This window comes from Aphelocoma coerulescens, chromosome 2, assembly GCF_041296385.1.
Source record: "Aphelocoma coerulescens isolate FSJ_1873_10779 chromosome 2, UR_Acoe_1.0, whole genome shotgun sequence".
NCBI lineage: Eukaryota > Metazoa > Chordata > Aves > Passeriformes > Corvidae > Aphelocoma > Aphelocoma coerulescens.
Genome location: NC_091015.1, coordinates 2500838 through 2526455, shown reverse-complemented (window position 1 = coordinate 2526455; position 25618 = coordinate 2500838). Strand labels below are relative to the sequence as shown.

The following is a 25618-nucleotide window of genomic DNA, read 5'->3' as shown; positions in this document are numbered from 1 at the left end:
GGTAGGGTCGTCAGCTTCCTAATAATATTAATTACTGTAACATATCTCTATCTTGTTTATTACAGACTATTTTGAGACCAGAGATCTGCATTTCCACATGCAGAACACGGAAAGGGGTTAACCCTTAACATGTGGAGACCACCAGGAAGAGAAAGTTAGAACATTTCCCGCACAAGTCATCTGTGCCAAAATGTATTTATTTTTACTCTTCATAATACCATTAGTGCAGACACAGCCTGATCCTACCATCTCAAATAGACACAGGAATACCAAGCCAAATTTGTATGCATAATTATGATTTCTCAGCCTATTTCTGCTGGCTTTACATTATATTTTTGACTGAAGTTGGGCTGGTGGTAGATGCCTCATCCCTGGAAACATTCAAGGTCAGGCTGGACAGGGCTCTGAGTGGCCTGATCTAGGTGAAACTGTCCCTCCTCACAGCAAGGGGTTGGACTAGATTATCTTTATAGGTCCCTTCTAACCCAGGGCCTAACCCCAGGCTTCAGTGCTCTTAATTTATATATTTAGCATGCAGTTTCTCCTGCAGGTTTCTCCGTGGTGTTTCTAACATGGAAAAACTTCCAGGTAAATACAGTGTTTTCTTGGGAAGCACAGGGAAGCCAATACTCCACATCTGCTCCAGTGGAAAAGCTCATTTTGTTTCTGTGTTGAGATTCTGTCCCTACCCCCAAGGAACGGGGTTAAAAGCAAAGAATTAACTGAAGGGTCAAACAGTGGCCAGAACTGAGACTATGAATGGAGACAGCAGATTTTTAATTCCTCTCTTCCTCCTCACTGTTCTCCAGTCACAGCCACGTGGGGCTGAAGGTCACCCCCTCTGCTCTCCAGCCATCTCTGCTCTGGCTTTTGCACTGAGAGACAGGGAAGGGTGGAAAGAGCCCTTGAGAATGGAGAGCCCATTTATAGCCATCGTGGAAGACCAATCCTCTTGGGTTTATTGCAGCCTTTCTCATCTCCTGCTCCTATTTTTGAAAACTTGTACTTCTTTCTCCTCTGGAGATCGGATTTGTTTCCACCATCAATCTCTCCCTTTGAGGACATGGTGAGTCCAGGACTGGATCAGCTACAGGGAGATTTATTTCCTTCCAGAGCACCCTCTCTTCTACTGCTCATTTCCACTGTTTTACTCTTTTCCCTAAGTTTTCTGCAGTTTTTCCATAGACCTTTAGGGTCTGTGCAGAGCCTTCCTACTAGCCATGGTGCCTTTCTGGATTACACAAAACTAAATTATTCTGGATGAGAATGGGTGCTTGCAGTAGACTTTGCTCTATGTTGTAAAGTTAAAATGGTGGTTTTGGGGTCTGGGATTTGCATATATGGACATTGTTCAATCCCATCTCTCAATTGTCAATTATTTTCTGCCACTAGTTTTAAAGCTTCTTCTGTTCCTCAGCTTGCAACAGATTAAGAAGAGCTGGAATCTGCCCTTACAGAATTATTCCTGAACTTTCATCCATCACTATCCCAACTCCAGTTGAGGTCCACTCTAATTTAAAGTTCATGACCACAAAAGGAGGGGAATTTCTGTCTGAGATCCCACTCCTAAATTTACCAAAGTCCTTTGGGGCTGCAGCCCGTGATTTAGGAATTCCTTCTGGAGCTGTCCAGAGAAACATCCTATGGAATTTAGATCTCAGAAATTTAGAAATCAGCTTAACTGATGGTATTTTGTATTAATTTCTATTACCTAATCCACCAATATTAATGCTGCCGTTCCAGATCCAGGCACAGAGATGCAGATAAATGAGATTTACCAAGTTTTAGATGTGGTCTGACTGAGATTTCCTCCTGCTCATGACATTCTCAGGATATTTCTGAATGTGATATAAAAAAATATTTCTCTGTTCAGTTGCCCCATTCTGAATCCCGGTCCTTGAGGCAGTAGAGGCAAAAACACTTTACTTTTCTGGTCTTTGCAGGATGAAAAGGGTCTAATGACTGGACATTTCCCTGAGCTGATGTGCAAGAGAGAGGGGCAAAGGCAGAGCCCCTTCCTGCCTCTCCTGTCTGCTCTCTGCCTCATCCAGGTAGAAACTTCTGGGAGGGGGGGACAATTTATAAACCACTGCCTCCAAATGGGCCAAGTGCATGGATCTAAAGGAATAATCCTCACAGAAAGTAATAAAAGGGATAAAAGGTGAGCAACTCTTAAAAGTCCTTTAGTTGCAATTTTATGTCTAACAAAAATAAAATACCTCAACTTAAGCCTCCTGTCCCAAATCAAGGACAGACTTTAGCAATAGTACAGCTGTTGAGGGAAGGCATTCCCCCAAAACATCCATTGTATAACTGCTTACTGCCCTCAGGATGTGGTTTGAGTGGCTTGGAGGTGCTCTGAAATCCTGTCACAGGCCAGTGTCCCCCTTCCAGCATGTGAAACAATTTCATTATGTATTTCTTTATGGTACTTAAGAAGATAAATTAAGATTTTAATGGCTACTAATCTTCTAGGCTACATATGGCTGAGAAAATACTGCTTTTTGCAGCAATTATCTTTGTAGTTTTATAGGCATCCAGTATAAACCAGGCTCAAAATATCCAAAAAGACTAAGTTATCAGGACAAATATTTATATTAGAAATATAGAGACAGAAGGGGATAAAAATACTCATCTTCTTCTGCTTCATCATACAAGGCTTTCCTGAATAATTAAAAACAGAAAGCCAGAAGAAATCACTGTAGGCTCTGAGATATTTGTTAAATTTGTAGATATTTTCAGGCAGACAGCTTTCAAAGCTGGTTTCATTCAACACTGAGAGTCAGACTCCACCTTCCCAAGCTCTTGTGCAACTCTGTCAGTGCTCAGGGGAATATTTTTCCATGTGTAATATCATAAAATAACTTCCCAGGCTGTGCCTAACACCACTGCTGCTATTTTTGGAAAAGAACAGAAGGACTTTTTTTTGAGGTGAACACTTCACGTGGCACAGAATTCCATGGGATCTGGTGGGCTGGGAATGAACACACTTGCATGGCCAATGAACACAAGCTTGTTACTGGATCATGCAGAGGCAGCAAGGCAAAGAACCACAAATGTTACCCCAAAAAAAAAAAAAATCAGCACTTACATGATGATGGTTTTCTTGGGCACTTTAGTCTCTTGTTCAGTGACTACAAAGAGAACAGTATGAACAGCATGGGGTTAAAGAAAGGCAAAAGCTGAAATGATTAAATTATCTTTGCTCAGATCATCAACATAAACTGGAGTGAAAAATAACCAACTGTACCATCCCATCCATGCTTTCTGTGGTTATTTCCAGCATCATCTTTAGTGTTTCTGACCAGGAATGAGAATTCAGAATCCTCTCTGAACGTTTAGATTTGAAATTAAATATTTTGTGGAGAACAATTTGGCAAAAGCTGTTTATTCTACCATTTTTGTTTGGTAGGTAAAAGCTAGAAAACAAAGTCCTTATTTAATTTTTTTTATCCTATAATAAGGTAGTGATGGTGTCAGAAACCTGAAAGTGCCTTGATCTGGAAAATCCTGGAGAGGTGAAATTCTTGAAACTGTGATTTCACTTCCTAGAAAAAAAGAATCTCCCCAAACACTGGATTGTGGCCAAGTTTTTGTGGACTGGATGCAAAATCCAAACTGATAACAATGAAAATCATTAACTAAAATCATTATCATCAGTACAGAAAATCAGCATCAAAAAAGCCCCCAAATCCTAGGAAGCCCAGGAGAGCCCTGTGTCTGCTCCATCTCTTTTTTTTGCTCTAATTTGCAATTTTTCCTGACCCTTCTCCCATAACCAGCTGGAAGCTGGTGATGCCTATCAAGATCAAAAGTAATGATTTCATGGTGTTGCAAGTATTTCCTAAAACTGACATTTTTAAAAAGTAGAAAGATACCATTTGAAGAACTAACTGAGATTTTCAGCAGGTTTCCCACCCTATCCACTGGAATAAAATTAAGGCACTGTTTGAACCACACTGCTTTGAGCACACCCTGAACTGCTGAACCTATTTGAGATCTAGAAAAAAACCCAACAGCAAGCCCCACTTTTCATTGAATAAACTCACAAAAGATCTAAAAAAACCCCATAATTTAATCTCCAGCAATTGGTTTTCAGTTCTCCAGCCAGCCTATAATAAATAAGCTCTGGTAATTTTCACTTGATGCAATTTAAGTGAACTGCTACTTAAAAAGATCTATAAAATCACAAACAGTTCTTGCCCAGGGAATTTGGAGTGTCTGTATTATTTGTTAAATAACTGATGATTAGTGCTGATGTTTTCAATTGGTGCCCCCAAACCTGCATTGACTGAAAATTAAAAATACATTTACAGTATTAAATGGAATACTTTAACCTAATTTTCCTTCCACTTCACTTCCAAGGGCTCTTCCCTGCCTCAGGTAAAAACACAAATTTGACCATAATGAAAAAGAATTTTGTGCAAATATTGATGTTAATATCTGACCTAGAGCTCATGGGTTTACTTGCAGAGCCTTCTCTTGTTTATGCCTGTAAAAATCTGGAATCATTTCCCAGAGACTCAAAGGAGTTACTGCAGAACTGGGTGAGTGTAAACAGAATTTGTTTGGAAACTTGAATTTGCACTAACAGGGTAAGTAAAGAGCAAAATTATTTTCAGATATTTATCCCTGGACACAATTACAATAAAACAATTTACCTGCCCTTAATTAATTATTTTTTTTTTAATAACTCAAACCTTGTTTTAAATGGTGGAATGATAATTATACAGTGATGGCGGATGAACTGAGTGCTCAAACAATTTATTACACTCAGGTTAGAGATTTTCACTGAATTTTTAAATCACTATTCTGCAATTTTCAAATAACTTTTGGAAAATCTCATTAAATAATATAATGAGATTAATCCATATGCAGTGAATATCTGAGTAAAAGTACTGATGTTCTGATGGAAACAGCTATTACTTAATTGGATTATACACCTGAAAATAGGTGTTTTATACAGTTATTTTAGCAGCAACTGTCTTTAGACAAGAATTAAGTAATATAAACTAAAAAATTGAACAAATTCAATGAAATCTCACAATGTCTGTAAGAAAAAGTCTCTTCAGTGGTTGCTCTATTAATGTCTGTTCTTGCAGTCCTCCCAAAGGACACCAACTGTGATATTTCTATTCGTAGTGGATGTCAAAGAGATTCAATATTCAAAAGGTCAGCAGGCCTGGGATGAGAAAGCTGAAAATGGCACATAATAAATTGTAAATGTGCTGTCTGAGGTGTGAGGGAGGATTTGAGCAATCCTATATTGAAGGATAGAACCACATGAAAGTAGGATGAGAGAATTTGGGTTTCTTTCTTTTGTCATAGTTTTGTTTTGTTTTTTTTTTTTTTCCTGTTGTTTTTCCCCCGAGAGGAAAATATTCTGCATCCGTTTTTAGCGCTGGATTGATCATTTCAACTTTTCAAGAGCATTTTAGGCAAACAGCTTTGCAAAGCAGGAGCCCCTGATAAGCAGGTTAAAAGCTGTAAGCATTAGGGACAGCCAGTGCTTTTATAGGACCAGACATCTCTTTGGTTAATGGATTAAAACATTGCCTTACAAGTGATGGAACATCGAGGATCAGTGAGTTCTCCTTGCTCTGAGTGGATGGAAGGTAATTTATGGCCTTTATTACAATTTTTAAGTCTCTTTTCTCCACTCACAGAAGCTCAAACCTATTTTTCCTGCTGACATGAGCCACGGGAGCACTGCTCTATTTTCACCTCCTTCTGCTACACTTTGGAGACTGCAAAACCTGGCAAGAACTGCTAAAACTAATCCTAAAACGAGCAATTCATACAATCACTGAGGCTGGAAAAGACCCTTAAGATCATTGAGTCCAACTGCTAAGGCAGCACTTCCACATTCACCACTAAATGCTGTCCCTAAGTGCCACATCCACAGATCTTTGAAGTCCCTCCAGGGTTGGTGGCTTAATTCATAGATATAACAATTTTTTAAATTATATGAATGAAGCATTTTGGGATCTCTCTCAAAAAAAAAACCTCAAACCAACAAAACCCCCAAATAATCCAAAAGGCCTCACTCCTGCAGTGACTGACAGCTGTAAAGGCAGATGGGGCTCTCCTGAATTTGCACTGAAAACCCTGTGGCCAGGCCAAAAAATGAGACTAAACCATGGTGACAGCCAAATAAAAATAATGAGGTAAATGCCCTAATCATCACCCTAATCAGGGAACATCCAGACGGTCAGGGGACAAACTCCTGTGCCCTATTTCTTCAGTAACACTGAGAGATCCAATGCTCCTCTGGGTTTTAAAGCAATCTTCCAGCTAAGAGCTTCAACACATTTTGCTGGTTTTTAACAAGGTGGCTGCTACAAGGCAACTGAAGAACCTGCCCAAGGCTCTGCAGGAAATCTAAGGCAAATTTGGGAAGGAATTATTGTTGCCTGGTGTAGCTGCTTTGGGAATTTTTATTTAAGGCTTCATCTCCTCTCCTGTACCTGACTCCTCCCCTTGTATTGACTGTGTCGTTCTAGGTCCTGACCTGCCCACCCGTATGGAAATGCAGCACCTCTCAAAGGCACTGGGCTTTGCTTTTCTTAACAAATAATCAAGTTAGTGAGCCTGGATGGATGAATCACACCAGAACATGCCAGAGCACATCAGCCCAGGTGTGCCGTGTGCAGGTTAAGCAGCAGGGTGCAAAGCAGACACAGTCAACTGGAAGTCAAAGAGAAGGATCTTCTTTCAGTTACACTTATTTAAAAGTGTCTCAAATTCTTCCAATATCCACAGAAAGAGGATTTTTTTAAAGCAACTCTCCATTGACTTCAATGCAGTGACCAGGTGTGGCTGAAGGCAGATCTCAGCTCACACGGGATCCCTTAGTCCAGTGGTTTCCATCCTTTTTGGATTTGGTCCATCCAAGGGATCTGCAAACTCCCACAGTGTGAATTTAAACCCAATGACAAGAATTTTGGTTTTGATACCCATGGTCTTGGACTGTGGACCATCACCAGCTGCAGGTCAGGGCTCATAAACCACTGGACTAATGGTATCCCAAACCGCAGGTTTGGTTCAGCAGAATAAACAGTACAGAAAGGCAGGAGGATAAAAACTAAAATAATTGCCCCTAGGCTGCCTCATGAGACTCAGACAATGGTCATTTTACAGAAACAGAGATAAATCAGGTAAAACTCAGACCCAGGGTGAGCCAGGAAGCAGACACGGTATCTATTTCCTGTTGTGAGAGCAGCAATGTTGTCCTCTTGGTGAAGTTACAAGTAATCCCATTTTCACAAACAGGAAGGATTGTGAGGATGGAAAGGGATAGCCTTCATGAGATCCACCTTTCCTCCAGTTCTTTGCCAGATGAACCTGATTTTTCCCCAGGCAGATCAAGGCTGGTTATTGGTTCTCAAGAAAACAATGAATTCTCTCCTCGGTCAAGTGCATTATGCCAAATTCATCCCTGGTGCGATTCTGCTCACAGCAATCCTCTTGCTCCATGGATGAGCCTATTTTCTCCACTGGCCTGAAGCAGCTCTCCCTCTGTTTCTCTCTGGAGATGACTCAGGGATCTATTTTCTTCCCTATTACTAGGTCCAAGCAATTGCACATCACAGAACAAAGCTATTTCATGATATTTCTGAAGCTTCCAGGCAAACTCCAATTATATTTCTTTAACCAAGCTCACAATTTCTTTTGTTGTTGTTGTTTATGATAACAGCAGATGAGAAACTTGGGGCTGAACACACACGTTTGCAATCCCCAGAGCTGAAAATGCTCCTAACACTTTTAACAATCTTTGTTTGCTAGAACATCTGCCTGAAGGGAACTTCATCAAGATACACCACCCTGACAGGGATTTATTTGTGTTCCTCTACATCCTGCACACAACTTACTTTTCTCTCTCCGGGGCATAGAAAAGACAAAGAATTCAAGTACTCGAAGGTTTATTTCGCTGAAAAAATTATAGTGTTTCTACACTTACAGCATCCTCCCTGCAATGCTTTTTGATGGGACTCTGGGAAAGAAAAACATGTTTAAAATGATGTTGAGAAAGTCCATAGATCAGGATGCTAATCTTAATAGCTTATTGTGGCTGAATCCTCTTAACGTGATGTCACAATATTTGTGTCTACAGAGGGCTGGTCCAAAGGTCCAGCCAGACCAGGGCCTTGTTTCAGACAGGGCCAACAGCAGAGGACTCTAGAAATTGATGAAAAATTACGAGTAGAGGATCATTTATCCCTGAATATTTTTCCAGACTCCAGCATTTTCTGCCCAGCAGCTTCACGAGTCAGAAGAACTGTTTCATCTTAGTGGATGCTGATAATGCCAATTACACCCTTTCAAACATGCACTTGAACTCCTGTTATTATCACAAGACAGTGTGGAAACTCATCCGAAGATGAGGAAAGAAGGTCCTACAGCTGTTGGCAAAATTCTGTCTTTTGTTGACAGTGTCTCCACCAACAACATCTGGGAGAGGCCTATGAAACCAAGGGTTGCTGGCATGGAAAGGCCTGTGCCTATCCCAGTCCCCTCTCTTGCCCTCCAAATCTGTCCATTACCTATTAAAGGTGGTCCTTTGGCTGTATCATCTCCTGAGCTGCCACTGGGAGCTGTTCGAGAGAGACAGGACTGGCTGGGCCATGCTCAGCCAGACAAGGACACTTATAGGAGGTACAAAGAACCAATTCCCTAAGCCAGGAAATGTTCCCTAGGTAGATGTAGCCATGGATTTAAACTGGGCTGTGATGGGTTTACAGCAAGCACTGTCTAACACATGGCGTGTGGAAGTCCTTGGATATGCAGGGAACTTTAGGCAGTAATGCCTGAAGTTGCTAAGAAAGAGATGAGGTTTTGGATGGGTGTAAAATCAATTCTTATCGCCCTACCAATCCAGCTGAAACTGGCAGAAAAAAAAGGAACAGACTTTGTGACTCTCCCTGTACAGTCCTAAATAATGGATGAACTAAACATTGCTCAAGATACACTGCTGTCAGCTCTGCTTTCCCAGGCATTCCCAATGTCCTTCGGTGGTATTTCAGGAGCCATCACAATGTGCATCCAGCATTACTCAAGTGGCCCCTGTAACACTTCTGCCAGGCTGACACACATTTTCAAGTATTCCAACAACATAAATAATATATATTCTTTTTTTTATACTCTAGTGGTGGTGTGACAAACCCTTCATTTGCTCCTCCTTTTTCATATAATGCCTTTATGAGCATTATATGAAGTTGATTTGCCAGGCTTGGAAATCAACAGATGGTGATGGGCACAGAGCTGAGCTGCCCTCTGCCCATGCACATCTCCAGAGACGTACAGATACATGGACACCAACAACCAACATGGATAAGATGGCAAAGATATTGGATCCTCAGAGAGGGGTTTTTAGGGCAGTTCGCTGGCGTACGTACGGAGCTGGGCAGGGGTCGTACCTTCGATGCTGATGGCTTGGTCTCCTCTCCTCTCCTGGGTCAGGGCTGCGGCGCTGTGGTGGTAAAGCTCTGCTCCACTTTTGGCAGACCCTAACCTGTTCATCAGCTGAAGAGAATCGTGCAGTGCCAAATGAAACACAGGATGTTTTGTCACGCTGAAAACCTGCCTGTGCTACCTTGGAAATTCAATGCCAGCAGAAATGGGTGAAGGTGTGACCCCAGTACCAGGCTGGGGTTTGAAGGGACACTTTGCTGCTCAATGGTGTTCATGGTGTTTTACCAAAAATTACTCGCACAGACAAGTTACAGCACATCAGCAAACTTATTTATTCAATTGTTTGGTGTTTGCTCTGCAGCCTGTGGCTTGGGCCTGAGGTAGCTCTGTCTCTGCCAACAGGCACAGAGTCCTGCTATGTGCCCTTAATGGTCATTAAAGAGGGGGTTTTTTTATTGCTCAATAATTACTGAGTTTTACTCAACCAAGGGAATACTGGACCTTAGGATTTTAGTCAATGGCAAATGCAAGGTAGTCTGACTTTGCTAAAATTCCAGGAGAATTCTTTAAAGTATATCAAGCATCCTAAATATTTCTGTGAGCTGAACCATTTACCATGGAGCAGCTGACTCACGCTAATTTCCTAAACCAAGACCAAATGCTTTTATTGTCAGGCCCTCAGAACTTACTACTTTTACAATGAATGCATAGACTATGACTAATTTTCAGAAAATATTTTACATTTTTAACAATTCATTAGATATTTCCACGTATGCTTGCTAAACAAAACAGGAATTTCAGTGGTTTAGCCTTCTATTTAGACTTAATTTCCTTCTTCTGGCTCTGGAGGGTTTCTTAGTCATAATTTAAAGACAGTCCAAAAACAAAATGTCACATCAGAATGGTCCAAAATTTTTTAACAGTTTCCTGTAGAGATCTGGACCTGAGTTCAAGCTTCAGAACAAGCTCCATGAATTCTTATTTATACCACCAAACTGTCAGATCAGAATATTATGAAGTTTTTGGACATTTGCAACCCAGATCTAGTTAAGCCTGACTTTCTATGATATTTTTATCAGCAATTACTCAGCCATGGGTCTCTCCCAGTAAAATGAATTCTCCTGCCTCTATCATTTTCGATGGCAGATATTTAAATCTCTCTGAACTTACCTCACATTCATAGTGCCCCATGTCTTCATTGGAAGGGTTCTTGACCACCAGGACTACGATGCCACTGCGTGGTTCACTGAAAGTCTGGTATTTACTGGTGTCCTTCAGCAGCACCCCATCTTTGTACCATCTGAGTGGGAAAACATGGAGTATAAGCCAGGAAAAATTATGCAGCATCAAGAGATGCCCATCTCACTGATCTATCCATCAAAAAACTCAAGAATTACTCCTCAGACAAACATTTGGACCCTGGAAGGGAGGTCTGCAGGCAGGTAGATCACACCTGGATATTAAACTGCACACGTTTGTGAGAGTCTTCCCAAGAAATCTCCTCAGTCAGTGCAGGAAAAGGGCTTTAAATTATGACAAGATTTCCTGAGCTTTTCCTGAGCTTTTTGTCTGAATACCCCAAACTGGTTGCTGATAAAATCAAGTCAGTTTTAAGGCAGGGAGGATAAAGACATGATCAAATGTTGTCAGGGCTTTAAATCTGACCCAGTCATACTCAAAGTCTCTCTGTAGGTATTTCTTTTCAAATTCCAGCTGGAATTAATTGCTGAGGATCTCACCAATGTCTGGATCATGAAGAGCCAGCACTGGGAGGAGGTTGAGATAGAAGACACAGTAAAGAAAGGGTTGTAAATTCAAAAGGACTTTTCTGATCATGCAAAATAAGAAGCCAGGATTTGTTGCCATGTGAGTTGTAGGACTGACCTGATTTGAGGCCTGGGTGCTCCTTCCACAGTGCAGGTGAATTGGACATCTTCACCCTCAACAAGATAAGCATTTCTGACCTTGTTCACAAACCGTGGGGGCACTGCAAAAAGCAAAGGGAAATGCAGCTGGTAGCTGGAAATGTGAACAGATAAGAAGTTCGTGTCCCTGACCAGATAATTCTCACTGGGTCTAAAGGCTACTGAAGACCAAATTTTTTGACCTTAGAACAGCTGACTGCAGCTTTACATCGTTTTTTTAATAAATATTATCCAGTATTTGTTATACAGAACCTCTGGAATGCCTTAATATTTGTAACATCCTAGAAACATAAATTGTTTAGGTTGGAAAAGACCTCTAAGATCATCGAGTCCAACTATTAACCCAGCACTGCTAAGGCCAGCAATAAACCACATCTCCAAGTGCCACATCTACATTCTTTTTGAGCACTTCTGGGGATGGTGACTCCACCAGCCCCCTAAGAAGTTTGTTCTGGTGGTTGACAACACTTTGGATGAAGAAATTTTCCCTAATCTCCGATTTAAACCTCCCCTGGCCCAGCCTGAGGCCGTTCCCTCTCCTCCTGTCCCTGTTCCCTGGGAGCAGAGCCCGACCCCCCCGGCTGCCCCCTCCTGTCAGGGACTTGTGCAGAGCCACAAGGTCCCCCCTGAGCCTCCTTTGCTCCAGGCTGAGCCCCTTTCCCAGCTCCCTCAGCTGCTCCTGGTGCTCCAGACCCTTCCCCAGCTCCGTTCCCTTCCCTGGGCACACTCCAGCCCCTCAATGTTTGTCTTGAGGTAGTCTCAAAACTGACCCCAAGACTGAAGGTGGCTCGGCAGTGCCAGCACAGGGGATGGGCACTGCCCTGGTCCTGCTGGTCACTCTCTGGCTGGTTCAAGTTTAAGGTATTACATAGCAGACCCCTTTAAAATTCTGCATCTCTGCAGGACTTTACCTTGAACAAGGATCTTTCCCAAGGTGCTGGCATTCCCAGCAGGGCTGGAAGCAAAGCACATGTACTGTCCTGTGTCAACCCCTGTCAGGTTGTCCAAGATCAATGTGCAGGAACCATCAGGATCTTCTATTATAATGTGATGGGGATCCACCTCCACGGGCTTTCCATCTGAAAGAGAAATCATTTATTTTTAAATAGTTTACCAAGAGTTTCCTCCTTAGGAATTTCACCCAGCTTTTTGTCTTGAGAGGGCTGAGAGCTGTATTATTGCAGCTAATGTTGGTAGTTGAGGAATCAGCTCTTCATCTTCATCCAGCTCTCTAGAAAACATCATGCAGGGCAAAGTACTGTTGAAGGACCTAGCACATCACCAATTCTCATTTAAAAGTGAAATTACCCCAGAGTACATTCTGTGCAGTCATAATTCTGCTTTTCCTGCCAAAGGAGCTCATCCAAAGTGCCCAAAAACACGGTCTCTAGACTTGCATATCTCTAGGGAATCATCTCTTGGATTATCCACTGACCAGTTATCGCAGCAATATGGGCAAGGGACAAATTTGGAAGGTGCATTTCATGCCTGCTGCTCATACCTTTGTACCAGCTGATGGATGGCTTGGGAGCTCCTGTCACCTTGCAGGCCAGCTTGACTGTCTCTCCCAGCTCAGCTGTGCAGTCTGCCAGTTCTTCCTCAAAGTCTGGAGGGACTGAAACATCAGAGGAAGTGTGTTAGTCTGGAGGAGGAGGCTCTGTCCATGGGATGGCTACTGCTAAGTGAGATAAGAATAACTTTTGCAAATCTGTGAGGTTCAGAATGGAAAACTGAACAGGAATTTTTAGCAGCTCAGGACTTTACAGGTGACAGGCTGTCCTTGCTTGCCTGAGACTAAATTCAGTCTGTCATATGTCTGTTGTTGGCTGTAAGGTTAGACCACATGAAAAAAAGGAATTTGTTGCTGATCTGGAATTATTTTAGACCATGATTTTAATAAGCACATCCATTATTCAGACACTACACATCTGTCACCGTTAAGATAATTCCTCAAATAAAATGCAGCACTTCTGGGGATGTCAGTATCCAGATACTGATATCCAAACCAGCAATCTGCTGGTGTCCTTACAATGAAATCTATGCTTTCATTGAATCACAGAATCCTACAGTGGTTTGTGTTGGAAGGGACCTCAAAGATCATCTTGTTCCACTCCCTGCCATGGGCAGGGACACCTTCCATTATCCCAGGTTACTTCAAGCCCCATCCAACCTGGCCTTGGACACTTCCAGGGATGGGGCAGCCACAACTTTGGGCAACCTATTCCTTTGTTAAGGGACTTCTATTTTAATTCATTGCTACTATATGAAACCATGCAAAATTATTCTGATAAGTCTTCCTCATTAAAACACCTCACTAAAGGCACAAAAATGGAATACCCAGACTTGTTTCCAGTGTATATGGACTAAATCCAATCCTGTTCAGACCTTTTAAGACACCAAATACATTTACTCTCTAATGGGCACCATCTGTAGTTTGGAAAATAAAGATTTAATATCCCTGCTGATAGATTTTGTGGATTGAAAATTGGTAGAATCTCAAATGACACTGAGGATGATGAAGCCTGAATAACCAGACAAAATTCCAAAGCAAACCCAGGGACAAAGATAGAGCAATGTAAGCCAGGAGTCAAATAAAGGGTCTGGAACCCAACGAAGTCACAAGGGGATTTATACTGCGGTGTGTAGGATTGTGGATCAGGGTACAACCCCAACTCTCCCTGCCTTTCCTCCAGGAGAGGTGTTTCAACCCTCAGATCATCTTTGTGGCCTCTTCTGGACTCACTGCAGCAGCTCCATGTCCATTTTATACTGGAGACCCCACAGCTGGACAGGACACTGCAGGTGGGATCCCACAGGAACAGAGCAGAGGGACAACATCCCCTCCCTGGACCTGCTCCCCCATTTAATGACCGTAAACAGCATCTCTCCCTCTTTTCTAATTTCCTGAATCAAGGAGACCATCCGGGAACAAAACCGGAGGTTTGGGCTGTCTTGTGCTACACTTACTCCAGATGGGCTCGCTGATCCGCTGCTGGATGCCCAGGATCTCCTTCACCCAGGAGTTCTTGATGTTGACGGTTCGCGCCTGCAGGAGGTACTTGCGCACCAGGTCCTCCCGCTCGTGCCAGATCTCAAAGGCCCGGTCATCCCCTTCCACCAGGTCGTTCACGTCTATGTTGTTCAGCTGAGTGACAGAAGGGCAAGAAAGTCACCACAAATCCTGTGTTCTTAGGAATTCCCAACAGCAAAAAGGGGTAATTTGCACTTCCTTCAAAGATTTTTCAGAGTGCACGAGCAGCACAACACGGCTTTGGCTGAAGAGCAATCAGAGCTACTTTGAGAATTATTTTCCCTGCTGTATTTGACTTTCTGGTTACCAAACTGACATTTTGCTGGGATCAATTTTTCAGGAAAATAATGTCCAGCATTAAAAGTTACCCCAAGGGTGGAACATACTGCCCCTATAGCATTGGGTCCAGGAACAGCACAGTTAGGGACAACATCGAAAAAAATAGAGAACAGGCATTCTCTGGACAAAGCATAGAAATGTTTCCATTTTATTTTTCTTGGCAAATAAAATCTGCCTATGAATATGAATAAGGACAGAGATAAGGACTTTCAGAAGGTCCTGGCTGGACTTGGTCAAGAACTCCATGGGTTTTTTGGTTGTTTGGTTGGTTTTTATGGGAGTTGAATGTCTTCTGCCTTATGAGAACTCTTTTCTCAATTTCTGGCAGTTTTAACCTTGAATGTCTGAAGATGAGTTAGTCAAACCCTCTAAATTTTTCCATTTCTAAACAGGAATTGGTATCAGGAAAAGACATAACCAGTGGAGAGAACCCGATGGAATTTAGCAAATAAGAGTCTTCTTAATTTACTCCTGATATTACTGACTGCCAAAACCAGAGATTTACAAATGCAAGAAAATATTTTAGCCAGCAAAATCCACATCAATATAATACGTTTATGCTATATGTTTATAATATGTTAATTAAATGAGGTAACAGAGATAAATAAATTCTTGTACTTGCAATCTCCTTGCTTCATGGTGAAAGTTCACCCTGATGGTTTCTGACATGTTTCTGACATGTTAAACAAAGATATTTTGGGATAAATGTAGATTCTGCTTGTGCTTCAAAGACTTTTTGAAGCAAAGGAGTAGCTCAGAAGGATTAGAGGAATGTCCAAGCTGGATATAAGAGTGAAGTTCTAATTGACAGAGAAATGCTTTATGTGAGGAGAAAGTGATCAGACCTTCATGATGTTCTTGAAGATGTAGCTGTAGGTGTCTGTCTTTGTGTCTCGCTTTGGTTTGCAGATCACAATATAATTTTTGAAGAGGAAAACGTGTCTTTTGTGTCCTTTCCATGCCATTCGAGCTCCTGGAGCTCCTTCCCACACAATGAAGTGGCCCTGATAGGAAAAAGAAGGAGAAGCACGTAGTGATACATCTGGAATAATTACCACAGTTATGTCTCACCACCATTTTTCAGTACCCAGATAACAAATGTTTCCTGTTGAATCGTCCCCTGATGTGTCTCTGGTTTATTAAAGCACAGCAGATGGTTTCTAATGCTAAAGGTGACTCCTCAGACACAGGCGCAGCCAGTGGTTGTCATTACATCGTCATTTAAGTGTTATTATTTTATGCCAGAAAAAATAGAGAGCCCTTGTCAGGTAGAAATGGTCTTGGAAATACTAAAGGATAATTGTATTTTGTGTGTTATACAGACACTTTAGATGATGATTTGGTCACCTTCACCAGAGCAGGACATTCATGTCAGGTAGCTTCAGACACAGTTCAATTAGTGACATGGGTTTCCCCTGGCATCTCTAGGGAGAAGTAGACACTCGAGGGGTGTAATTGGACACTTTTTTGATGCCTAAATGTGGAGAGATGAATGCCCACCACAGTGTCACTGTAATTTAGCCTTACAACTCCACTGAGCAATACACTGTGACTCCCATGGAAAACACTGCATACAAACAGGCACAATTAATGACTTGCCTGGCATGACACAGTAAATCTACAAAGAAACAGGAATCGGAGTGAGGGTGTTGGAAGCCCTAGACTAAAGTGTCCTAATAGCTGGGTCATCTAAAAAAAACACACACCTGGTTCATGGGATAAAGCTGGGGAAGGACATGTGTCTGTTGGTGCCAGTAATTTCAGGAGCTGCCCCATGTTGCTACCCAATAATGAGAGAGGATGAGTTAACATGGTTTTAAATCGTGGGGGCCCAGAACAATTTATTCCTGTGTGATGAGCAGGTCACAAAGGCAAATAACTGCATTATGTGTGAATTACTCCATAAGCATCCATGCTCTAGTGTTTCAAACCTTAGTGGAGCCAGACCACCCAATTCTGGACAGCAGGAAGTGAAATTAGCAAATCATTTCTTTCAGACATAATTTCCAAAGGATTTTCTTCTAGGAATTAAGTCTCCTTAGAAACCAGTGAAGGCACATCTGGCACTGACTGGGAAATTCCAGTTACCTGCCGGATGGGTTCCCCAAGGCTTTCCAAGGTCCCTGGATAATTCTCAATGAGTGAGACGTGGAGGTTGTTCTCTGCTCTTCGGGTGAGGGCAGACACAACGGCATAGGCCTGCTCCAGCAAAGTGCAGTTTTGGCTGTTTCTGGCTTTGTTTCGGATTAATTCCTGTAGATGAATGAAGAAAATATTAGTGGTCAATCAGGGAGAAAAAGCAGTTCCTTCAGTGCCAAGGAGTTCCTCAATATCTGCTCTGGCTCTTTCATCTGAGCAACTTGTATCCCATTTTTTCACCACAAACTGCTTAGATAACAAAGTCTTTTCTTTGTTACCTATTCTGCAGTCTTAAAGACTGACCAGTCCAGCTTTTCCTTACATAAGTTGCTATTAAACAAAGATAAAGTTGAAACAAACACCAGATATGCTTTGGTGGTTGAAAACCAGAAATTCCAAAGCGATCCTAAATTTATTCATTGCATTTCTCTTCTGCTTACCCTCACACCACCAGAGGACAAGGAATTCAATGTGGCCATGCTGAACTGGGTTGATATTAGATCAATAAAAAGAGGGGTTGGAAAAAAAAATGTGAAGTGGCATTTTCCCTGTTTTTCTCACTTTTGTTCCTGTTCCTCTCTTTCAGCAATGAAGGTGTGGAAAATGCCTTTGCTCTTCCAAGAGACCCTTAAAAATGTTGGTGTTTGTGTGCAAGATTGTGTTCAAAAGTAGAGAGTTCTGCAGATTATTCAAACTGCTCATTTATACAACACTAGAGTACATAAATATTTTGCCATGATTGTTTTTTTCCTGTATATCCCAGTGCTACTTCCCATGAAAATACTGTTTAAAATGCTGCTCATCAATGTTTGCTAGTGGTCTAAGACAGTAAGACAGATGAAAAAAGCCTGAGAGATGAAAGATTTCAGGTTGGTAGAATGGGGAAAAGCTTTTCAGTAAACAAGAATTTCATCTTACTGTAATGTCAGCATAAAACACAAGGAAAAAAAGTGCTAAGTCAGTATCTTAGACATTGGAAACTGCTTATTTTTATAACATAAATGTTGCTGAGTTTGAAGCAAATTCATACCTGTCATCCATATAATATTCACATATTATATATATTATACATATATTTTTAACATATATTTTTATACATATATTTAAAGATAAAGCTCGCTAAACTTTATGGGATTGGAGATGAGGAAATTCTACCTGGATTTACATTTACAAAACTATTTATCAAACACTTCCAGTGGTGATGATCAATTTCTTATTTACTCAAGCAGCTTTCAACTGTAGTTGCATCAGAAGGAAGCCAATAGGAAATAAAATCTTTTTCTGTACAAGCTGCACAGAGCAGAACATAAACCTGTAACGACATCTCTTTACCTTGATTATTGTCTGGTACTGCTGGATCCTGTTTATGGGTTTTTCCAGGTAGTGCTGCAGCGGTGGGATAAGTGGCTGTGAGGGATCTTCATTAGTTACAAATTCATCTGTGTATCTCTGAAAAAATACATGGGATAATGAGGAAAGGCTGTTGTAAAGAGCAATAGAAAAAATCCTGAGCAGCTGGAGCAGAGAAACAAGATTTGCTTATCTGTATTTATGATTTATGTTAGCTCCCTTGGTCTTATAATGTGGTGACCCTTAAAACATCCCTTAATTACAATTACATAAGCACAGCCACATTCATATCTGTATAATCTTTATACTATTAATAAATGCATAAGCATATGTAAATATGTTCCCATAATGGTTGTATCTACCAGGAAAATCTGGACAAATGAACAAAAAATTATTATAGTTAGCAAAGATTTCCTAAAAGAATATTAATAATCCTTTTCAGAATCTCATTTGAGATTAATAACTACATCTCTTGATGCAGTGGGTTACAGGACAAATTTTCCATGGGTGCTTTGGCTCCTGCCTTACCTTGTAGAAATCCTGGACAGCTTTGCTGACCACAATCGACTCAGCCTGGACCCGTCCCACCAGGTACTGGATGTACTTGTTAAACTCTGCTTCGTGCTTGATGAAGCACATGGCCACGTCATCATCGGTGTCACAGTTCTGCAAGCTCCGGAGGAAGACACTGTGGGGACAGGAGAAAAGGACATCTGAGGAGGAGGTGCTGAATGAGGCTAAAACACAGCCCAGGCAGACAGACTTGGAATCAGGAGATGTCAGGCTAGCACAGGCTAAGGGAAATGATGGGGGCAAAAATGAGGGATGCTGCTGCATTAGCATTAAACTTCTCAGTGCCTCTTCACCCAGCACAGTGCCATCCCTCTTAGCTGGGATGCGTGTGTAGGGACTTTGGACAAGGGCCTGGAGGACAGGACACAGGGAATGGCTTTAAGCTTACAGAGGGCAGGGTTAGATGGGATATGAGGAAGGAACTCTTCCTTGGGAGGGTGGTGAGGCCCCGGCACAGATTTCCCAGAGAAGCTGTGGCTGCCCCATCCCTGGAAGTGTCCAGGGCCACCTTGGATGGAAATTCCTGGATGCTGATATCAGTTTTATCTGAATGAATGTCTCTGTGAAGACAGCACTGAAGTGCCTGTAAGATCTTGCTGCCTTTTTAACATAATTCACTGTTTCTCAGTTAAATTCACTGAAAAGAGTAAGAAATAAACTGGACACAGGAAGCCTTGAAGCTCTGAAGGGGATTATGGAAGTCCCAACCCTGTGGTGTGATTTAAGCCATGCCATCATTTATCCTCCTGAAAGGAGCATCAGCTCTCTTGCACCTCAGCACTGCCATTGCTTTCCATTAATAATAATAATAATAATAATAATAATAATAACAACAACAACAGTAGTAACAGTAGTAACAATAATAATAACAATAACAGTAATAATAATAATAATAATAATAACAACAACAACAGTAGTAACAGCAGTAACAATAATAATAACAATAAATAATAATAATAATAATAATAATAATAATAATAATAATAATAATAATAATAATGTGGCTCTTGTATGTGAGTCACTCTTTGGCCTCCAGTGATGGCACTTGGGAATGCCCACCTGGAATGGAAGCGACCAAAGTCATCAATATTCCTGAAAATGGTGGATTTCTGACTGGCAACAGCTCCTGGGACACTGGGACAGGTCTCAGTGTACCTAAGGTGATGAGTCTGGAGGAACTGTAAATCCTGAATGTAATCCTCCTCTGAGATCAACAGCTCCTGAATGAGGACACTGAAGGGGAGACAGAGAGGCAGAAAGAAATCACAGAAAAATCATCACAATTGTCCTTGAGAGGCTTTTAGGCTATAAACTAGAGATATATTATCAGACTCCTGGGATGTATTGAAAGATCCCCTCTGGGGAGGGATGGATGGATGGATGGATGGATGGATGGATGGATGGATGGATGGATGGATGGATGGATGGATGGATGGATGGAGTGTGGAAGTGTCCAGTGGAAGGTGTCCCTGCCCATGGGACTCATTGACACTAGATGGTATTTCAGGTCCCTTCCAACCCAAACCATTTTAGGATTCTATGATCTCAATTGACTGGAATTTTCCTAGGCTGAAATCAATCACAAAATACAAGTGGTTCTCAAAGGTACAGATACCAAATGACACAAGCTCACCTTAGCTTCCTCTTGTATTCATCTTCAGAAACAAACTCTCCAGGAAACTCTGGAATTTCTGTTGTTACCCACTCTGGTGACAACTACAATATCAGGAAAAAAAAATTAAAATAATTCTTGGTAGTGGACAGTGCTTTTATCTATACATACTGAGGAATATCCCTCATGTGCTCACAGTCCTGTTCCACAATTCCTAAACCAGTGTGAAATTTCTCTTGTGCTGGGGAGTTTTTAGGTCTTTCCAACCCAGAAACCCCTGCACAGACCTGAAATATTGTCTAATCAGAACACGAAAAATTCTATGTGACAGGCCTCTTCAACAACCTCCTCATCCATCACTCCTTACAAAAGGGATGCCTCTAAACTGCAACAGGAACAAGTAATTTTAAACAAGAAATAACCAAACATGATCAGTCACCTTTAATTTCTTGTCCAGATAAGCTGGAGACACCCAACCCTGCCGAGATGGACTCGACTTCGTGGGTTTAGTCCTGACCAGCCATTTCAGAGGATGAGCTGAATCCAGGACTTCCACATATTGTCCTTCCTTCAGGGTGATGGTCTCCCTGTCCGGCGCCGCAGGCACGTAGTCAGCAGTGACCATGTAGACGTCAAAGATCTGCAGGCACAAAACCACAGTCACTTTGTGCTCTTCATTTCCCTCCTGAAGAACAAGATTCCTAACAAGATTCCTCCAGCCAACTCTATCCAAGGCCACAGAAAATCAAGCTCTGAGTTTCTGAAGCTCAGCCATGAAAGCAAGAGGTGCCAAGTCATGGGTATGTTTTGGCCATGTTGACTTGAACGACTTGTTCAGGATCACAGGGTGTGTTGGAAGCCGCGTGGGAGAGGGAGCCTGGATCCCCGGCTGGGGGAGAAAAACAGAAGCCCAACCAATATGGTTGAAAAATACACTCCCCTCTCCCGCACGGCTTCCAACATCTGGCGCCCGAACAGGGACAGGGTGAGCATCAGAATTTGATCCTCTGTGCTCTTTATCACAGACACAAAATTTAACTACTAAATACACCAACAAAATTGAATTACATCCTGAAAGGGGATGGAGATCTCTCAGCCACAGCAGATTGGTCATTCTAAGTTTAGTTTTCTCCTTGTGTCCAACTTGTCCATAAAGATATCGTACCTCCCCTCTGGAATCCCCATCTTCAGATTCAGAGGAGGATTCCTGAGCGATGGATGAAGGTCTGGATCGTCCGTGGCGAGGAGATGCAGAGGGAGTTCTTGACTCATCATCACTTTCTGCACCTGGTACTCGAAGTTTAGCTGAAAAGCAGAGCAACAGCAAAGGGGGAAATGAGGATCTCCAGTTTAAACATGGACCAAATCTATAATAATTTTTTTTTCCTCTTAGGAAGAGCATCCACAGTAATATTTAGTGTGATTTCCTATTGAAATTTAGGATTAAAGCAATAATTTGGATCTTTTAATACATGATGTTGCCTGCCTGCTGCACGTATGGCCTCTATACTGCATGAATATTTGTTGAGAGATAATGCCTCTATTTTTGCTTCAAGTCAAAACTTTTCTACAAGATAATCAGAGCAGACACAAACCAGGATTTTTCATTTAATTCAACAAATCACTGGATTACTGCACAGCTCTGCACAGAGTTTTCAGCCTTAATTTAACTTTAAAATTCTGCTGTGAGCTAAAACTCAAAGATGTGGGAAGTACAGAAAACAGGATTGCTTTCTGATTTAGGAGTGATGAATACCTGAGGAATCAAAATACCTAAGAAATGCAAAATATGTTTATATTCTTACGATTTATTGTAATAACTTCTTTTTTAGTTCAAAACTCTAGACTGAGATGTGCAGTTTGGATGGAATCTAACTAAAATTTCTTACCCCTAAGCATTGACAAATGTTCATTTGCTTATATAGAATTACTGTCTCAAAACCTGCTGCATAAATCTCACTTCTAATTAAATAACACCTAAGGAAAGAGATTGGGGTTTTTTGTACCCTATTTAAACTGTGTTTTCCAGGTTCCTTACCCTGAGTTATTTTTGCAGATACCATTTCTGAGATACGTGAGGTGAGTTTCTGGAAGAACTCTTCTGAGCCAACATCAGATAAAGAAATAGGGCTTTTGGGCACACCTTCTCTGCCAGCTTCAAGGTCTCCTGGAAAAGAGAGAATTTGTTATTAAGTTGGCAGTGTCATTGGAAATTCATCTCTTTTTGAGTAATAAAAGCTTCTGTGGAAGGAAGGTTTAATTTTCTTCCCTTCTCCATTTTTAAAACTGTGCTTGCTCTCAGTTCATCCAAATGATTCACTGTTGAACAGAGAGCAGTCCTGAAAAGTTCCAACATTCCAGACAATTTCAAAAAACTGGACAAAAATAAGTGGACACATGAAATACATTGACAATCTCAGCTGTAGATATGAAGGACAGGAAGAGGAGAGAGAAAACAGCTTCTCTTACCTTCAGAGGACTGAATAGTTCTGAAAAAGAAAATAAAGTGGAGTTAAAAGTCACAATAAAATGGGTAAGGAGAGCTAAATGAGGAACACGTCCCCCCTTCTCCCACACATCCAATCACTTACCCCAGTGTGGTCATGATGGCTTCTGACACCATCACACGCTCCTGGGTCAGGACTTCAGCCTCTTTCACTGCAAGAGTGGGGTTTAATCATTAGAGGACAGAAGGCACAGAGTACCCTTTTTTAGGCATTTAATGCAGGTACATTTTCTAGATGTGGATCACTGGGAGCACTTCAGCAGCTCCTGACCTGGGATATATATTCCCAATCCTATGATATATTCCCAATCCTCGCCCTGCTCATGGAAATGTATAATTGCCCCATTTCTCCACACTGCTCAAGTTATGCTCCTGCAGCTCTTGGTACAGTAAAAATGTGGAATGCAAGGAAGGATAACAGAACAGTGGAAAACCTCAGAACTCTGCCCCTCCTCCCAGGATGTATTTGGTTTTCCCCCATCTTATTGTGCCAAAGAGGCCCTGGAAAGCTACAAAAATCAAACAACTCCAATACAATCCAAAATACCTCAGCAGAGTGAAGCACTCAAAATAATTTTTCAAAAGGTGACTTCTCAAAGTTACTTTCCTTGTCTTTCTTTCATTTTTAAGAATTTGTGCCTAATTTGGTTGTTCCTTAGATTTATCTTCTGTTTATACAAAAAAGATGCTGCTGTTAATACAAGACAGAGTCAGAAATCTAAAATATTACAGAAGCAAAGAGCTTAACCACTTGCAAGACAACAAAATCAAGGCTACTCTTGAGAAAGTGCTTTTTTTTTGGTGTGACTGCATAATTTCCTTACCAGTCACACTTGGTTTTTTCCCTTAGGCACTGAATAAAAGGAAAATACAGAGAAAGCGTTTGTGTTGTAGCAAAGATTTACCATCAGCAACTTCCAGGTTGGCGGTGCAGATGGACTGGCCGGCCTTGTTGGTGGCGATGCACGTGTAAGCTCCACTGTACTTCTTCTTGACATCCAACAGGATCAGGCTGTGGTGCATGTTAGAACTGGCAAGTTTATACCCAGGAGTGTCTGGTTTGATCCATAGGATGTCTTCCCGAGACTCTTCTTTCATCCAAGTGATCGTTGGCGGCGGATGTCCTAAAGGAAAACCGATGCAATGAGGTTTAATCTTCCTGTTTGTGTTCCTTCCTTAAAACTATGAGCCTTGCTGTGAATAAATGCTGTTTTGATCCATTTTTTGATACTTTCCCAATAATAGCAGGCATGATATGCAATAAAGACGCCTAAAACATTTTACAGCACTCTTATAAGGACATTAAATCTTCTTGTAAAACCAAAATTGTCAATCATCATACAACTAATGGTCAACATACATCACACAACAGTCATTATCCCCATTTTTACGTACAGAAAAATGGAGGTGAAGTTGAATAAGATGCTTTACTGTCAAGTGTCTTTGTAAGAAATGTAAGTTGGGAGTAGAACCCCAGACTTCAAATACAGGAAATCAGGTTACAATGACTTGGGGCAGAGAGAGAAGAATGTGTTGTGAAGTTACACAATTCAAGTGTTATTCAGAGAGATGAGGTATCTGCTCACTTACCTTCAACTTTCACAGATAATGTGATGCTTGCACCCTTTTTCACCTTTTTATTTGTAAATCTTTCAAGGAATCTTGGTGGTATCAGCTGCTCATGGGAATCTGGAAATAATATTATTGATGAAGAGCAGTGAGTTTGGACTGAAAAATTCCTGGGGGTTCTGTTCTCACCTGCTGTGGCTTCTCTCACCTGTTTTGGATGGTTCTTCTTTCTCATAAGGATCTGGAACACAAGGAGAAAAAACAACATGACAAATGCAAATAATCTCCAGCCCATGAGTTGCAGAAAAAAAGCTCCTGATGTGACTCCAGTGGAGATATTACACAGAAATATTGGTGTGATTTGTAATAGTCCCTAAGTTTTAATAAAATGAACTTTTAAGGTTAATGAGGATGGGCAGGAATAAAATGCACATTTATGAGATAACAGTCAGATCACAGAAAAGTGACAACATCATCTTCTTAAACATTTATATACCTATATAATCCTATACAAGTTTATAGGTGAACCAAGAGTAAAGCACACCATCTTTTACCTACAGACTTCCCCACCTCACTTGAGTTACCTTGGGAGGTTTCCTCAGTAAAAAATAACTATACAAAACGGTAAGAGCCACTGGAAGAGCCCAAAATAGAGCCATACCCACCTTGGACTACCAGCCTGGCTGAGGAATACGCAGAGCCAGCAGAGTTGATGACAAATATCAAGTACTGGCCAGCGTCTGCTTTGGTGACGTCGCGGATTTCCAGGGAGTGGAATTCCTGCCTGTCAGTTTTCAGGATACGATCCGAGGCCTTTAGGGGCTGCCCATTTTTGAACCAATAGAGACGAGGCTGAGGGTACCCTGCAACGACCAGTTACAGACACAGAGAACAAAATTCATTGGCAACACTGATTTGGGGGCATCTCCAAACTGCCACATCCTCCAGAACCAGAGAGAAGGAATCTCCAGCTCTGCCCAGGGCTGCTGGGTTTAACCAATTGGGAATGCCTAAAAATGCATTAAATTCAATTTATCTGTTAAAATTCTTTCCTGTCTCCTCAGTTTCTGGCACTCCCCATATTGTCTGCATGTGCAAACACCTTGGGGGTTGAAAAATCAACACTTAGGTGTGATTTGAAAGGTTCACAAGGAGAAAAGTTG

At 41.5% G+C, this 25618-nt stretch overlaps 1 protein-coding gene across 23 annotated transcripts in view; it reads right to left on the bottom strand.

Moving 5' to 3' along the window:
* The window catches only part of OBSCN (obscurin, cytoskeletal calmodulin and titin-interacting RhoGEF), a 154520-nt gene that overhangs the window by 16525 nt on the left and 112377 nt on the right, over positions 1-25618 (bottom strand). For 22 of the 23 annotated variants that reach the window (XM_069006259.1, XM_069006236.1, XM_069006241.1 and 19 more), the window contains 22 exons: positions 25121-25318; positions 24664-24696; positions 24477-24575; positions 23792-24010; positions 22972-23038; positions 22850-22869; positions 22419-22547; positions 21546-21685; positions 20820-21020; positions 20402-20484; positions 19828-20001; positions 18724-18883; positions 18178-18294; positions 16795-16959; positions 15552-15710; positions 14304-14481; positions 12838-12951; positions 12248-12415; positions 11296-11398; positions 10582-10711; positions 9417-9522; positions 3092-3134 (listed from right to left, as the gene is read on the bottom strand). In XM_069006259.1, the coding sequence (XP_068862360.1) occupies positions 3092-3134; positions 9417-9522; positions 10582-10711; positions 11296-11398; positions 12248-12415; positions 12838-12951; positions 14304-14481; positions 15552-15710; positions 16795-16959; positions 18178-18294; positions 18724-18883; positions 19828-20001; positions 20402-20484; positions 20820-21020; positions 21546-21685; positions 22419-22547; positions 22850-22869; positions 22972-23038; positions 23792-24010; positions 24477-24575; positions 24664-24696; positions 25121-25318 (2806 nt within the window). The remainder of the gene's footprint in view (positions 1-3091; positions 3135-9416; positions 9523-10581; positions 10712-11295; positions 11399-12247; positions 12416-12837; positions 12952-14303; positions 14482-15551; positions 15711-16794; positions 16960-18177; positions 18295-18723; positions 18884-19827; positions 20002-20401; positions 20485-20819; positions 21021-21545; positions 21686-22418; positions 22548-22849; positions 22870-22971; positions 23039-23791; positions 24011-24476; positions 24576-24663; positions 24697-25120; positions 25319-25618) is intronic. The other variant, XM_069006237.1, reaches the window with a different exon arrangement.